Raw genomic sequence first — 17131 nt, 5'->3', positions numbered from 1 at the left:
AGTAACGTGTTTTAAATTTACTTAGATTAGTTAATATGTAAATTCCTTGCCAATACTATGTTTAAATTTGTGTTTCACATAACCTAATGGAGTTTCATTTATGCATGTTGGAGAAAACTGACTTTTCCATATTGATTGTAATGTAATTCCATTTTTGTTTTAGAATATCTTTTTGCACATTCTGGATATGTCTAATCCCAAGGGAATTTGGGAGTTTGCTGAAAAATTCAAGGCTGAACATAAGTTAAATGTCTTGGTAAGTTTGCAAGTTTAAATTGTACCTCTTCTGGAGTCTCTCATCTGTACCTCTCCATTCAATAGTCTAACCTCTCTAATTCTGCAGGCTTAATTTGGGTATAATCCTGCTGCAAAAATAATCCACCTAGTCCACTTTTCTGATCTTGTCCAGCCCCTTTTCATATACATAACTTTGATACAGAACACAAGAGAAATCTATCAAAGCTCCTTGTTGCAGCCTTCAAGGCCCTGCACAGCTTTGCTTCCGCATGCCTCTTTGCTCTCATTTCCTCTTTCACTCCACGGAAACAGCCTGGCGAATTCCCTTATTATTCTACTCCCATTCTCCTGTCTGATGATTGGTTAGCCCAGAGGAGACCAAAGGCAGAGATGTCTAAAGCCCTAGTTTTGCACCAACGTCCACGTAGATGGATCCCGGCACAGAGCCCTTTTGACTTCAGTAGAACTTTGCATGGGTGCATAGGTCTATCCAAATGGATGCAGTTGCAGGATCAGGGCCTAAGTTAGTGCAACTTACCTGGAAGGTGGTGTGTGTTTGTGTGGAAGGCGAGGGCAGAGTATAGAGGTAAGTGGGTAGTGCTTCTAACTTGACACCTTTTCATGCTCTCTTGTTAGCGCTTTCTCTTGCTCCTCCTTATCCTTACTTCTGAGTTTGGCCCAAAGAGAAGGAGGATGTAAGCAATAAGGGGTGGCATGGAAGAAAGCAAAAAGATTAAAGAGTAAGACACACAGACGCATAAAGATGTGTACATGTCTGCTGAGTGACTATATCTAGTCATCCTTGTCCTTCCCATCCATTTCTGTTCATGTTTATATCTTGACTTTAGTAAAGCTTTTGATACTATCTCATATGACCTTCTCATAAACACACTAGGGAAATACTACCTAGATGGAGCTACTATCAGGTGGGTGCATAACTGGTTGGAAAACTGTTCCTAGAGTAATTATCAGTGGTTCAGTCATGCTGGAAGACCATTACAAGTGGGGGTCCGCAGGGATCAGTTCTGGGTCCAGTTCTGTTCGCTATCTTCATCAATGATTTAGATAATGGCCTAGAGAGTACACTTATGAAGTTTGTGGACAATACCAAGCTGAGAGGGGTCGCAAGTGCTTTGGAGGGTAGGATTATAATTCAAAATGATCTGGACAAACGGGAGAAATGGTCTGAAGTAAATAGGATGAAATTCCATAAGAACAAATGCAAAGTACTCCACTTAGGAAGGAATAATCAGTTGCACACATACAAAATGGGATTGATTGCCTAAGGAGGAGTACTGCGGAAAGGGATCTATGGGTCATAGTGGATCACAAGCTAAATATGAGTCAACATTGTAACGCTGTTGCAAAAGAAGTGAACATCATTCTGGGATGTATTAGCAGGAATGTTTTAAGCAAGACACGAGAAGAATTCTTCCGCTCTAGGCCTCAACTGGAGTATTGTCCAGTTCTGGGCACCACATATCAGGAAAGATGTGGACAAGCTGGAGAAAGTCCAGAGAAGAGCAACAAAAATGATTAAGGGTCTAAAAAACATGACCTATGAAGGAAGATTTGAAAAAAAGTAGGTTTGTTTTTTCTGGAAAAGAGAAGACAGAGGACATATGTTTTCAAGTACATAAAAGGTTCTTACAAGGAGGAGGGAGAAAAATTGTTGCTCTTAACCTCTGAGGATAGGACTAGAAGCAATGGGCTTAAATTGCAGCAAGGGCGGTTTAGGTTGGACATTAGGAAACACTTTCTAACTGTCAGGGTGGTTAAGCACTAGACTAAATTGCCTAGGGAGGTTGTGGAATCTACATTATTGGAGATGTCTAAGATCAGATTAGACAAACACCTGTTAGGGATGGTCTAGATAATACTTAGTTGTGCTTTATGTGCAAGGGAGTGGACTTGATGACCTCTTGAGGTCCCTTCCAGTTCTGTGATTCTATAACCTTCATTACTAGTGTCTTCTGGAATACAGCCCTTGGGATGGGGCTGTGTCTTACTGTTCAAGCACCTGGAACAATTGCTGGTGCTAATAGAGTGTGACAATCACAATTGGAGTATTTGGGAAGGGCAGGTTGGGGGCAGGGTTGGGTCTGGCTTTTTTGCCACCCCAGGCAAAAAAGCCTCCCGCCGCCCCCGACCCCGGAGCGCGGCAGGGGAGGGCGGCGAGCCTGGCCGCGGGCCCCGCTCTCCCTGGCCGGCCGGAGCGCCGCCCCCCCTTGAGGTGCCGCCCCCAAGCACATGGTTGGAGGGCTGGTGCCTGGAGCCGGCCCTGGTTGGGGGAGTAGCAGGAAATGAGCAGAGAAGTAGGTAGGAGCAGTTTTCTCTGGGATCTTGGTGGGGAGGATGAGAAGCTTGAACTCAAGACAGAAGGTGAGAAGCCAGTACGGGGAGTCACACTGAGAAAACACACATTATCTGCACACCACTTATTAGTTTTTAACCAAAACATGGTAAAATGTTAATGACTTTTCACTGGTAAGAAAAATCAAACTTAGAATATATAAATGCATAGTTGTGATGATGTGGAGTCATTTGGATCTTTAAGATGAAATTGATAAACTACCATACATGCTTTTTTATTGTAATAGTTATGTTCTGCGAATCACACATTACTTCATAGCTTTTGGCCCTTTGGCCCTTTTGCACACAAACTAGTAAGGCACCATGATGTCTGATGGCACTTATAATCTTGTTTGTTCAGTTAATTTTATCAGCCTGATTTCAATGAAATGTATTACACTTCCTTGTGAAGATGGTTTTCACACAGTAGCTTCACTGTAAGTGGCGGATTATGATAGCTGGAGTTGCAATTTGCACACCCCGGTGCATTGAAACAAGTGTATGATTGTGTGTATGTGGCTTTTTTTTAATACTGAGCTGTGTATTGCAGATCAACAATGCAGGCTGCATGGTAAACAAGAGAGAACTAACAGAGGATGGACTTGAAAAGAACTTTGCTACAAATACCTTGGGTGAGTACAGCAGTCTTTAGATAAGAGTCTAGGGTACTCCCGTGAATCTTTTTTGTTTGTTATTTATAGAAAGGTATAGTCTCATGTAGTTTTGCAGGATATGTTTTCTTCTTGCATTGAGAGAGTAGGAGGATTAGACTTGTATTGCAAAAAATGTATAACTTGTACAGAAGGTTTGTACTTCTCAGGTTTCTCCCATATGCAAGATATTCTCATATTGACCCCATTGTTTGTTCGTTGCTCTGAGAATGGCATGTAGCAATTAAAGCTAGTTAAACTATTTTGAAATTTCAGTGGAAAATTTTCCAATTGGCTCTGCTAATGATACTCTGTGTAGTGCCTTTTTTGCAGGATCTGCAAGATGCTCTAGCAACTGTCTTGGGGTTCAGATGGTTCTTACAACATTCAAGTGTGGTTTTTTTATTATAAAGATGACACATTGGTATTGTGGTAGCACCAAAAAGCTCCAGTTGACATCCGGGCCTCAATGATACAGAGCGGTACAAAAAATCCACACACATAAAAATAGGTAAAGGTTGGAGAGAAGGGATGCAATACACAGGCAGAGGGACGGGGTAATGCTTGGCAAAGGCCATGAGAGTCATGTGGTGTTTAATACATTAGGGCGAACTGGTGGGGGGGGAACGTAGGAGGGCGGACAAAGAGTGGGGCAAGTGGAAGACGGGGGGCACTGAGGATGAGGGGCAGAAGAGGTCTGAGCAAGCAGGCAATCAGAGGGAAATGTCCAGATTTTAAATGAAGAAAGTAGTCATCACTGACGTTCAGAGGGCTGCAAAAATCACTCCTGCAAAAGGAAGCGTTGGATAGTAAGTGCTTTAGTGGCAGCTGGCAGGGACCATATTTTTTATTCTGTTTGTACAGAACCTAGCACTATAGGATCCTGGTCCCTGATTAGGGCTCCTAGATACTGCAGTCATACAAATAATGAATAATAAGCATCCCTGGTGGTTGACTCTGCCAGGAGTTGTGTCCCACCCTCCAAACCCCCATTGGTAGGGAATGGAGTTGGGTGACTTCTGGGCCAACCAGATAAGGTCACCTGCTCGGTTCTGGATCTAAGGGGTTGGAGGAAGCGCGCCCTGGCTGGGACTTACTGTTAGCACTGTTGCTGCTCTGTTTCTCTGGCTCCTGCTTACGTTTTTGAAAATCAACATTTGGGCAGCAATGTCTCATACTTGACTGGCATGTCAATGAGATTTTCGGTTTTGTAAGTCTGATTACATTCATTTGGTTCCAGTTTTTCAAAAATATTGGAGCTGATGGAGGGAATGCATTTTTCTTCAGCTACACTTTCCATACTGTTTGTGCTCAAAACTCAAAGCAGATTATTTCTGCTTCAGATTTGCCCTGGATCTACTCTATAATAAAGAATAAAAGCACCTCTGACCTTCCTGAAGAAATTGTCTTTCAGTTAAACTAGTTTAAACCCCTTGCACTTTTTCAAACAGTTCAGTAATTTACTAGGATGTAGTGGCTCCAGGTACAAGCACACTGAAGCAAACACAGCTGTTTGAATGTGAAGTTACTTTTCATTTTTTTAAACTGCAAACTAATTGCCATAAAACACATTAGTGCATCAGCTACTATAGATTTGTATCACACACAAGTAGGGTAAACTGCAAACTATAAGTCAACCATACAGCATAGATTCTAGTTAACATTTAGGGCTGGTCTACACTTGGGGGGTGGGGGGGGGTGATCGATCCAAGATACGCAACTTCAGCTACGTGAATAGAGTAGCTGAAGTAGAAGTATCTTGGAACGAATTACCTGGGGTCCAGACGGCGCGGGATCTATGGCCACGGCTCCCCTATCGACTGCGCTACCGCCGCTTTCTCTGGTGGAGTTCCAGAGTCGATGGCGAGCGCGTTCGGGGATCGATATATCTCATCTTAACGAGATGCGATATATCGATCCCGGATACATCGATTACTACCTGCCGATACGGCGGGTAGTGAAGACATACCCTTACAGTGCAGAATACAACTGTACATCTGTCCAAGAGGCTGTGAATTATGGTGTCTGAGGGAACTGTAACTCTGAATTGCCTGTATTTTTGTGGAAATTGGAACCATGCATCCATTCTTTTAGGAATTAGTAGTATTTAAAATCTTGCCTTACTTGCAAGGCTTCTCATCTATCTTCCCTTAGTGACCTGCTTCTGCCTTATCTCATCTGTCCCTCTTAGGTCAGGTCTAATGAAGCGGTCTACTGGTAATACCTGTGTAATTGTGCAAGACTTTGGGACATGACAGGATTTAAACACTTTGCAACATTTTAGAGCCGAGTCAGTGTGCCAGATCTGATATCTAGATAACATGTACATCGGTTGTGGCATTGTCTGCCTTGGGGTCTAAAACATTGTGAAGTCTTTAAATCCAGGTTAGAGACATTTCCCCTTCTCTTATTTTTTTTTTTTAGTCCTGGATGTATTGCATAAAGGATACTAAATTTTTTTTTATTTCTAATTGAAAACAGGGCCTCTAAGGGCATGCATATTTATTTATATTTATATATACAGTATATATAAAAAAATAAAAATATTGGCTACGGTAGAAAGAAAAGGTTCTGCACTATATTCCTTTTCTCTCTCCGTTCCTCATCGGAAGATTTTTTTTTTCTTCTCACCAAGTTGTTTTTAAGAAGTAAGACTTTAATTCTAATTCAGTTCATGTGCTATACTTTGTTAGAAAATGTTAAGCCACAGCAGGTGTGTGAAGCAAAAGAATTACTATTCCTTAGTAAAGAGCTCTGAGTCACTGAAAGTGATCCTGAGGAGAATAGAGAAGTCCCCAAATTGTATTATCTACAGTTTTTGTGCAGTGGTAGTCCAAGTAAGAACTTTCTAGTATTTAATAAAAAAAAGATAGAAAAGCAAACTGTTTTATGCTGGATACTGGGATGTTTGAAGTCTGTCTTTGCAGTGTAGTATCATGCCTGTCTATTACATAATCCAGCTTGTGATTGGCTTGTCGGACTTTTCCAGATTTGTATTGTTAATGTTAAACCTTTTCTGTTGAGGAAAATAGGGTAGTCCTGTAGCTCTTTATTTCTATAAATGTTCATGGCAGTTTCGTGAACAAACACGACGTGATCCTTGCTGCAAAGACCTTTTGACCGAGGGGCCTGAATTCACATTTCATTGTGACCCTTCCTAAGTAAGGACTGATCATGTGAATACGAGTTTCTAGAATTGGCCCTACCTTTATACATGAGTGAAAGCTGGCAGGGCAAAGGGAAATAGGGTGTGTCAGTGGGCAGAGTGCACACATGCACATAATTGGGTTTTGTGTCTTGATGGCTTTTTTAAAAACAAAGTTTCTAAGCTAAAATCGTTGACTGTAAGCTTGTGGGCAGGGACCATGTCTTCCTCTATGTTCATCTAGTACAGTGGAACTGTGGGCACTATCACAGTAGAAGTAAATACTGTGTGGTTCATTGTAGTTGTATAGCTGTTGCTCTTAATACCTCGCCCCTTGTTACCAGCTAGACCACAAAGAGTTAGTGCTCTGTTTACTGGAACTTAATTGAAGTAGAAGAATTGGAGAATGATCAATCCGTAGTGACTGCTGTGCAGCTATGTAGAATTAATACTGTAGTATAGAAACAGCAATTAACAAGTCACGTTGATTTGCTGAGATTGTATAGATGGTAGGGGGCAGTTCAAAATGGTTTCTTGTGTAGCAACATATGTACATGGAGAACTCTTGTTGCTTTTGTCCTTTGTCTCAGATGTGGTTGAGCTTAAATCTCATTCTAGACGTTGGTGTGGCTATTTTGTCAAGGAGCTGCTGCAGTGATTTCTTCAGATGTGACATCTAGGCTTTCTAGTCAGCATTTGCCTTTTTGAAGCCAGCCACTGCAAGATGATTATCCCAGCTGACAGTGTTCAATCCATCTGTATAAAAGCTGTCAGTGGAGGCAGATGGATAGAGGACTCAGTACTGTTTGCTTGTGGGTGCATTAAAGATAATCTTTCACAGTTGAAACAAGGCCTGTAAAGTACTGGAACAAGAGAAGTTCGTTCTTCATTTTTACATGTCACATCTCTTCACTCCAATATCAGAAAATAGTACATCTATTCATTTTTATTGGTACTTACTGGCAGAGGGAGCACTAAAACACACTGGGAGCTGAGAGGAGGAGATCATAGAATACAGTACGTCTCCATTCCTCACTCCAACTGAACCTAAACCCTCTTGCTTCACGACCTTTTTTCTTTTTAATTTAATCATAGAATATCAGGGTTGAAAGGGACCTCAGGAGGTCATCTAGTCCAATCCCCTGCTCAAAGCAGGACCAATCCCCAGGCAGATTTTTACCCCAGTTCCCTAAATGGCCCCATCAAGGATTGAACTCACAACCCTGGGTTTAGCAGGCCAATGCTCAAACCACTGAGCTATCCCTCATAGACAATCTTACTAGTTCAAGCCACATCCTTTTCCCAGTGGTCAGCCAAAATAATGGGTAGGGCATGGGGAAGGATCTTCTTCTCAGGCCCTAGAATGCAGCACAGCTCTTCAACGGTAACTACTCTAGCCTCCGTCGCAGTTTGCAAACCCCTTTCTCCCCAGTATGGGTCTGGCTAGTGAATCATGGGAGTCAGTGTTGTTTAGTGGATAGGGCGCTAGACTGTTTGGACTCAGGAGATCCCAGATCTGTCATTGGTCTGCTGGGTGACATCGGGCAAGTCACTTCCTCTCTTTGTGCCTCCATTTCCACATCGGTAAAATGGAAATACTTGCCTGCTTTTTTAAAGTGCTTTGAGATCTACAGATGAAGGCTTGTATTAGTGTTGTTAATAATCCAGATACCTGCAAATCCACTGGCTGTATTACCTCCCTACATATCAGGGCAGAGAGAGCCCTTACTAAGCACAGCTTTGTGGTGTAAAGGAAGTGGCAACCGGTGTCTTGTCTTTCGCACACGTTCCACGTTGTCTTTTCACTCTACTTTCTTGTGCTGGGCTGTCAGATTGGGCCCTTAAAGAACAGCATACTAAAATCTGGAATTCTGATTTCCTGCTTGAGAAAGCTGCCCTGTGGCTGTCTCCTCATAGGGGACTGTATAAACAAGAGGCTTCAAAGATAAACAGTTCAAGGAAAATCTTCAGTATACTTAATTTAAAAATACTTGGCTGTGGCAAAAGCAAGCCCCTTTATTTTTTAACAATGAATTTACCAGATGAATGACCCATTGAAACCTGTATAAGCAAACAAGATTATTTTTGTTCCCACTTTTTTTCCACAGTTGAAATAACACTGTTGCCGATATGCTGCAAAGCATGGGCAAATAGGGAAAACTCCACTGAGTGTGGTGTTGGCTACCTGCCATTGTCTGAATGTTTGAGGATTAAAAACTTCACCAACAACTTTACTCTAATTGCCAAGTAGAACATCAAAAGAAAACTATTCCAGCATGCTCCCAGGACATTTTGGTCTGCAACGATTGCATCATCAATTAATTTAATGTTATAAACAGGCCGCAGCTTTACACTTTTCCTCTTGCAGAAGCCCTAATTTACTTTATAAATCCATTTTTGAAACCTAAGATTTTTGGGTCATTCTATACAAATGCAGAACAGCAGGTAGGAAAGAATATTCTCATGTACAGTGTTGCATATTCTATTCTGGTGATCTTCAAGTTTTTAAGTATGTAAAAACTGGTTGTTTTAACCAGTAGCATATTAAAATGTTGACTTGAAGGCATTCTTGAAATCTGCTTTCAGGACATTGGCACTTGGGCTGATGCACATTTTCTTTAGATCCTCAGTCTAGCTCAGGATATATTTTTGTAGACTTGTGTAGAAAGAATTAGTGTCTTAATACAACATAGTCGTCTAAGACACTGCTTGGGAGTAGCTTTCCCACTATTGTATTGCTGTAGAACTAGTGCGATCTGCAGTGACTGAAAATTTCTGCAAGAATTTACAAACTGCATTTCAGCAATACTGTTGTTTCATCAGAGTGCCTTCAGCTTCTATTTCACAACAGATGAATTGAAAAATAATTTGATTTAAAAATTAAAATTGAGATTTTTAAACCAACAAAATCTAGGCTATTGATATTTCTTGATTCCATAAGAAATCATAATTTTAGAACTCTAACATTGAGGGTCTCACAATGTGATCACAAAACACTGAGCATTGTGACATACAGTTTTACTGCTGTGTGTTTAAATGTGTGGAATGACCAAAATGGGAGTGATGGTAATTAGAGCATGATGTCAAATTACATAAAACGATGAGAGGATCTCTGAGTAATTGGGGCAATTATGGAACATACCACTAGGGAATGTGTGGTCATATTTTTTGTTTAAAATAAATGTGTGTGTTTTTTAAAAAAAGTAAAATATATTGTGTTCTTACTGACATACCAACTACTCTGGAATGGCAGTGTGTAACTCACTGAACTTTAACCTATATTATCTAGCTTCTCATGTGAGCCACTGCTATGGTTTCCAAACAATGAGCTGTGTTCATTGGTCTACTTATTGAAAAGGATGTAGCAGGACTATATTATGCACCATTGATTACTGTGTGAGCTCAGTTTACAGAAATAAAACTAGTGGATTTTTCCCAAAGAAATATCCAGACCCCTATGTTTCTTTTGAAAAAGAAATCTGTGTCAATGGGTTGACAACTCCATTTTAACTCCAGAAGGCATGACCAGCTACTGCTGTGACAAACCTCATTTTGTGGGACAGTGCTGTGGCTGGCTTAATTTTCTTTAGACCGCTTCCACTTCATCAGAGTCCAGTTTGATGTAGGATTTTTCTCACCCTGTCTGGAGATAACTGGCCTAGCATTTGCTAACAGTCTTCACGCTCTGTCACTTACTACCTAATAAGAGCCTGAAGAGATCTTAATAGACTCTGGCCTCTCTTCTGGCACTATGATTAAAAAATAAATACTTCTCCCTTTTGGACAGAAGTATGTAACCTGTTTCTAATGGAATTCATTTCTCCTTACTGCCTTCCTTGAAACTATAGCAAAGCTTTTGATACGGTCTCCCACAGTATTGTTGCCACCAAGTTAAAGAAGTATGGGCTGGATGAATGGACTGTAAGGTGGATAGAAAGCTGGCTAGATCGTCGGGCTCAACGGGTAGTGATCAATGGCTCCATGTCTAGTTGGCAGCCGGTTTCAAGTGGAGTGCCCCAAGGGTCGGTCCTGGGGCCGGTTTTGTTTAATATCTTTATTAATGATCTGGAGGATGGTGTGGACTGCACTCTCAGCAAGTTTGCAGATGACACTAAACTAGGAGGCGTGGTAGATACACTAGAGGGTAGGGATCGGATACAGAGGGACCTAGACAAATTAGAGGATTGGGCAGAAAAAAACCTGATGAGGTTCAACAAGGACAAGTGCAGAGTCCTGCACTTAGGACGGAAGAATCCCATGCACTGCTACAGACTAGGGACCGAATGGCTAGGTAGCAGTTCTGCTGAAAAGGACCTAGGGGTCACAGTGGACGAGAAGCTGGATATGAGTCAACAGTGTGCTCTTGTTGCCAAGAAGGCTAACGGCATTTTAGGCTGTATAAGTAGGGGCATTGCCAGCAGATCGAGGAACGTGATCGTTCCCCTTTATTCGACATTGGTGAGGCCTCATCTGGAATACTGTGTCCAGTTTTGGGCCCCACACTACAAGAAGGATGTGGAAAAATTGGAAAGAGTCCAGCGGAGGGCAACAAAAATGATTAGGGGTCTGGAGCACATGACTTATGAGGAGAGGCTGAGAGAACTGGGATTGTTTAGTCTCCAGAAGAGAAGAATGAGGGGGGATTTGATAGCAGCCTTCAACTACCTGAAGGGGGGTTCCAAAGAGGATGGAGCTCGGCTGTTCTCAGTGGTGGCAGATGACAGAACAAGGAGCAATGGTCTCAAGTTGCAGTGGGGGAGGTCCAGGTTGGATATCAGAAAAAACTATTTCACTAGGAGGGTGGTGAAACATTGGAATGCGTTACCTAGGGAGGTGGTGGAGTCTCCTTCCTTGGAGGTTTTTAAGGCCCGGCTTGACAAAGCCCTGGCTGGGATGATTTAGCTGGGAATTGGTCCTGCTTTGAGCAGGGGGTTGGACTAGATGACCTCTTGAGGTCCCTTCCAACTCTTATATTCTATGATTCTATGATTCTATAGTTTCTTGAGTTAGATGTGGATACACATTCCAAAATACAGAATTAAGAGCTCTAGCTCTTTTAAAAAGAATCCTCTTTTGTCACTGAATCACTGCCTTCCTTCTGAATGAATAAAAAGAGCAAGGGACATAATGTGGATAACAACCTGGTGGATCTCTTCTACTTTATATAGGACCTCCTCTAAGATAGGGCATTAGATATGCAGTATTCAGTGGTAGTAATTTCACATTGCACTTTCTGTTCACCATCTACATTTCACTTAAAAACCTATGTTTTGTGCTTTTTCTTAATCATTTTTGGTTTGTTCAGTATTTCTACTCATTTCTCTAATGGATATGATTCATTCCTATAGTTCTTGGTGTTTATACTTTATGTATTTACCAAGTTCAGTTTGGTTTTGTGTATATTTCCCCTGTGCCTGTATGCAGAAGTCTGTTGTGAGTTATTTGTATATTTGGGTATTTGCTTTTTTTAAAGAAAACCTAATAGATGAGGGAGTTGCTATTTATTAATTATGAAAGTGCACAATCAACTCAGTTAAGTTTCAGAAATTTCACCTTGCTTTTCCTTAATGGTGGAAATCTTCATCAATCTTTCTAAATTCTATTCCACCAAACTAAAATTCTAGCAGTTATTTCTCTGTGGAGAAAGTAATGTACAAAATATTTGAGGGGGGTGGGAGGGATGTTTTTCCCACATTTCTTTTCACTACTATTATGCGATTCATAATACTACAGCTCTATCCCGATATAACACGAATTCAGATATAACGTGGTAAAGCAGCGCTCTGGGGGGCGGGGCTGTGTGTTCCGGCAGATCAAAGCAAGGTCAATATAATGCGGTTTCATCTATAACGCGGTAAGATTTTTTTTTGGCTCCCGAGGACAGCATTCTATCGGGGTAGAGGTGTATTTTGCAAGGCAGCATAACTTTTATTCCCATTTATTCACTCTTCTTCCCCCTCAGTGGAAATTCTACATCTATATTGCTGTCCATATAGGCTGTAGTCTGTCCACAATTGTGAAATATTTGCCCTATAGCATGCAATCGTGTAACAAAACCCTATTTCATTTTAGCTGAATTTTGTAGACTAGCTTGGCCTGTTTGTACATAACTATCTAACTGTATAAGAATTTTTTATTAAAAGTGTGTGGGTTTAAAATAGTGGAGACTTCAACTAGAAGATGCACCAAATAAACTTTATTCCTTGTTTTAATTATTTGGAGGGGAGTTATTTCTCTTAACTCCAGCTGGCACAGACTGCTTTGTTAATATTATCCACCAGACTTCTATGTTAAAGTGCAGAGTAATTGGTATCCAGATAATTAGGCTTGGGGCACCAGTCATGGGATTACATAGCAATGGCTGAAGATCTGAGTCTTTTGAGGCCTGACTATTCCCATCAGTGTGTTTATGTATCAGCATCTGCCTAATGACATCTGGAGCAAAAACTTTATTTTCACACCTTACCTCAAAGCAAATGCACAAGGGAACAACAACTTAATTTCTGTTTTTGCGGACTATGATCTCTACCTTTTTTGTGCTTTGTTTGTTTAATTCTCATATTAAATTCTCCTCTTAAACTGGAGGAAGATAAATTAGGGTTTGAGTGGTTTTATTATTAAAACTTGTGTGATGAGCCAGCCCTTTGTCACAATCAGTCTCTAGCCTTCAGGATTTGTTTCTCTCACAAGGCTAAAAGAACACTTGCTGGACTGAAGGCCTTGAAAGATGAACAACATTCCTCTTTGTCTTCGCACTTCTTCAGAACTTGTAAACAAAAATGTACCATCTGTAAAATCCAAATTAATCCTGGAGACAACTAAGTTAAGTGTTGGCAGGTGTGTTGCACCTCAGGATTTTGGAAATGAAGTCAGTTTATCCAAATTTGAGTCCCTATCAAAATGAAAGTTTAAACCAGGATTGTGGCTTGTATTAGAGCTCTGCTTAACTCCCTGGGAACAACCAATGACAATCAAGATATCTTGCTTTGCTGCTGTTTTTCAGGCTTCCAGCCCCAGCAGGGAGAGACTTAAATTCTCTTTTGTTACTGACATTCTTCCTTACTGACCACAGCTTCTGCATGTACCTTTTGCTCAAGACAAACTGTGCTAACTCATTCAGTGTGCATTCACTTAGTTTGATTTTTATTTTGTGTTCTAATTATTCATGAGGGTCCAAATGAGCATAGGAAAAGCTAGATCTGTTATGGATGGACAAGGGTACTGAGCAGATTGCTCAAGTGGAATGTATCAGAGGGGTAGCTGTGTTAGTCTGGATCTGTAAAAAGCAACAGCGCCCTGTGGCACCGGAATGTAATACTTTAAAATTCTGTAACATGTTGATCAATGTGCTGTATTGCAACGTTTCATCCACAAGTGTTGATCATTCTGATTTGCAAAGAAATATGTTAGTCTATATAAATAGTGAAAAATGTGGCCTCACTAATTTATGTGCAAATTGTTTATTTTCATAGAACTGAAGAACCAGGGTTAGGCCTTGTCTACACAGGCACTTTACAGCGCTGAAACTTTTTTGCTCAGGGATGTGAAACACCCCCCTGAGCGATGCAAGTTTCAGCGCTGTGAAGTGCCGTGTAGACAGTGCACCAGCACTGGGAGTCATGCTCCAAGCACTGGGAGCCACTCCCCTTGTAGGGGTGGTGTCTTTTTTTTTTTTATTATTATTATTATTATTATTTTACAGCATTGGAAGTTCTCTCCCAGCACTGGTGCCGCGACTACACAGCTAGGTTAAAGCGCTGCTGTAGCACAGACTCTTCTGCCTGGTCTCCTCCAACTGGTCCCTGTCCCACTCCTGTCTCTTTCCTGCCCTTTGCTCCTTGTCCCAGTGTCCTCATCTCTACAGTCACAGTCAGGAGTGGTTCTAGGGCCAGGCGAGCAGGGTGGTCGCCCTGGGTACCAACTTCCAGAGGCCACTGAAATGGTGTGATGCTGGGTTGTTTTCGATATTCATATTTTTGCTTCACTCTGTTTGTCTTTGCTCCACTTTGATTGGCCAGCCACTTTTTCTTTTTTGGCTTACCTGCTTGGCAGGGGATGCCAAAAACGTTACTGCTCTGGCCAGCAAAATGGCTTGGGCTGCTCTTGGTCCCAGTTGCCATGATTTTCATCCATTCGTCTTGCCCAGCTAGTCTGTCTTCCTCCTCCTTTGCCAAAACTCCTAGTCCTGGTTTCCTCTGGCCTAGGTTCCTGGTCCCAATTTAATTCTCTTACCTTTCCTCTCTCTGCACTGGAATCAGGCAGCTTCCTCTTCACTGTCTGGGCGTCAACCATGTGGAGTGTTGAGAGCACAGGAGAGACAGGCTCACTACTCTCAGTTTAGGTCCCTGTTTCTGACATGGCCTGCAGCAGCCCAGAGCCGCAGGGAAAGACCTGCTCATAGAATCTCAGGGTTGGAAGGGACCTCAGGAGGTCATCTAGTCCAACCAGCTGCTCAAAGCAGGACCTATCTCCAGACAGATTTTTACCCCAGTTTCCTAAATGTCCTCCTCAAGGATTGAGCACACAACCCTGGGTTTAGCAAGCCAATGCTCAAACCACTGAGCTATCCCTCCCCTGCTCATGTTGCCCACTGGGGATGGAATATTGGAGATTTTAGCTGTGGTCTGGCGTGTCTCGTCTGAGCATTTGCAAGCTGTGATTCCTAACCCTTTCTCTCCCCCCCCCCCCCCCAATGAAAGCATGTAACTTCTCCAAATTTGGGTAGATTTTCACAGAGATGGCAAAAGTCAAATCCTCAACTCACGGGCCACTCACTGCCAAATTTGAAGTTCCTGCTTTGAAGCATTAGGGCACTAGTGCCTCTCAAATAAAAGCTCCAGAATTTAAACTTGGCAAAACATGTTTTTCCCTACTTTTGTTTTTTCTTGGAAATATCTGAACCCTCTTCAGGGAGGGAAAAACATCCCAGCCTGAGGCAGGCTCTTAAGATTGTAAATTTCAAACAGTTAAAATTTGGCAAACTTATCAGCAGCTAAAAGCAGGATTTTATTATGGGAAATGTCAGGCAACCTCAATAGGCAGTGACACCCCCCAGCCCCCTCATTGTAAATGAGCAGGCCGTTTTCTGCATAATACTCAATTGCAGTAATTGGAATTTGGGTATTTAAGTTATTTTAGGGGGAGAAAGTAGAAATGTCTGTCTGCCACAGTTGTGAGTTGTTTCTGGCATGTTTTTTCCCTAGTAAACCATTGTCTTTAGAATTATGACTAGACTGTAGCTAGCAGTCTAATATTGTATATAAAATACTTTTAAAAATCTTTGTACTCTGAATATGTCTAATGATGAATACGCAATACATTTTATTAATAATTTGTCAATTCAGAGAAGCACTGAGACTCTTGAGTCTTTATACCAAATGGCCAAGAAATGGAGGGTTTTTACATATTAGTCAGTAATGTGGAGGAACTTGTTTTCGGTGAAATGTTTTTGTTTTCCTTTCTTTTAGGTACATACATTCTCACAACTGCTCTACTGCCTTTGCTGGAAAAAGAAGATGATCCCAGAGTTGTGAGTTTATAATGCTCCTTTTTTAAGCTGTTGTTTTTACTACACTCTTTGTGTTTTGTGGCAAGGTCTCTTTCCTCTTTGATTGTGTACATGTTTGCAGCCCTGGTACTAGTTACCCCTCTGTCATGTGCCTCGCACACTCTTAGACTCTAATAAATAGTAGTCGTCCATTCAAAACCTGAATTCTATCTCGCTGTTCTGTACAGGAGCTACAGTGGCCAGTGAAGTAGATAAAATACCTTATTCAGAGATTGCTTCCCTACACCATATCTCCTGCAGCACAGTAAAACACCTATAACAGGAGTGTAGGGTTAAAGTTGCCTTCTAGACTTTGGTGCAAAAGGGGACATTTTATTAGGAAGCATTCAATATTTATACAAAATAATTGAAAAATGTTCTAATGAGCTGCCACCTATATTTTAAGGTTTGCTGTCTTGTAACTTGCCAGGATTAGTTATGCACATCAGGCCTTTTAATGTGCCTGTATCTAAATAAGAAAAATGGATTGGCTTTTCCAAGTGCTGGTCCTGGATCAGTGAATTAAAAAGTCTATCCCTGTTCTGTCCCTTTATTAGCGATTGCGATAAAAGCATGAGCAGGTCCCTAGTGGGGCAAAGAGCATTTTGAATGAGCATGTGCTCCATTTTTGACCTTTCCTTTGTCAGCTCTCCAGGTACGCTTTGTGGTACAAGTGTGATGGTCCTCTTCTACAGGCACAGTGTAAAGAGAGTAGAACAGAAAAATCTTGTATGCAGTGTAACTTCATGAGTGGGCCTTAAGAGAATCTTAATGAACGTGGGGGATTGGCTTTTTACATTCACTTAATTTATTACAGATAATTGTCTCTTCAGGAGGGATGTTGGTGCAGAAATTAGATGTATCTGATTTGCAGTCTGAAAACATAACATTTGATGGTACTATGGTCTATGCCCAAAACAAGGTAGGTATGTGGATTTGAAAGTAAATCCTATAACTTGGATCAGACTGACAGTGTGATACAGCTTCCTTTAAAATAGGCTGCAAATCGGATGGCTATTGACATGGGATTGCTCTTTTCACTGCATCTAAACTAGATATAGCGCAGCATGCAACATTCCGTATCAATACAGTTCATTTCCTGCTGAAACTGAAATTAATGTTGCATATTACAGTAAAGATTACGGAGAAGCTTGAGGAGTGGGTGATTCTTGCACTTTGTGAGAGCAATATGAGCGTTTA

At 41.4% G+C, this 17131-nt stretch overlaps 1 protein-coding gene across 1 annotated transcript in view; it reads left to right on the top strand.

The window, feature by feature from the left end:
- DHRS12 (dehydrogenase/reductase 12) overlaps positions 1 to 17131 on the top strand; it is a gene marked incomplete at its 5' end in the record, with an annotated part of 28858 nt that overhangs the window by 6649 nt on the left and 5078 nt on the right. Inside the window, 4 exon segments of the mRNA XM_034758539.1 lie at positions 164 to 256; positions 3140 to 3221; positions 15852 to 15913; positions 16749 to 16853. Of these exon segments, the coding sequence (XP_034614430.1) occupies positions 164 to 256; positions 3140 to 3221; positions 15852 to 15913; positions 16749 to 16853 (342 nt within the window).

The sequence above is a fragment of the Trachemys scripta genome, chromosome 1, assembly GCF_013100865.1.
Source record: "Trachemys scripta elegans isolate TJP31775 chromosome 1, CAS_Tse_1.0, whole genome shotgun sequence".
In the NCBI taxonomy this organism is placed as follows: Eukaryota; Metazoa; Chordata; order Testudines; family Emydidae; genus Trachemys; species Trachemys scripta.
Note: the sequence above shows the minus strand (reverse complement) of the source record. Positions and strands in the feature narration are given on the sequence as shown.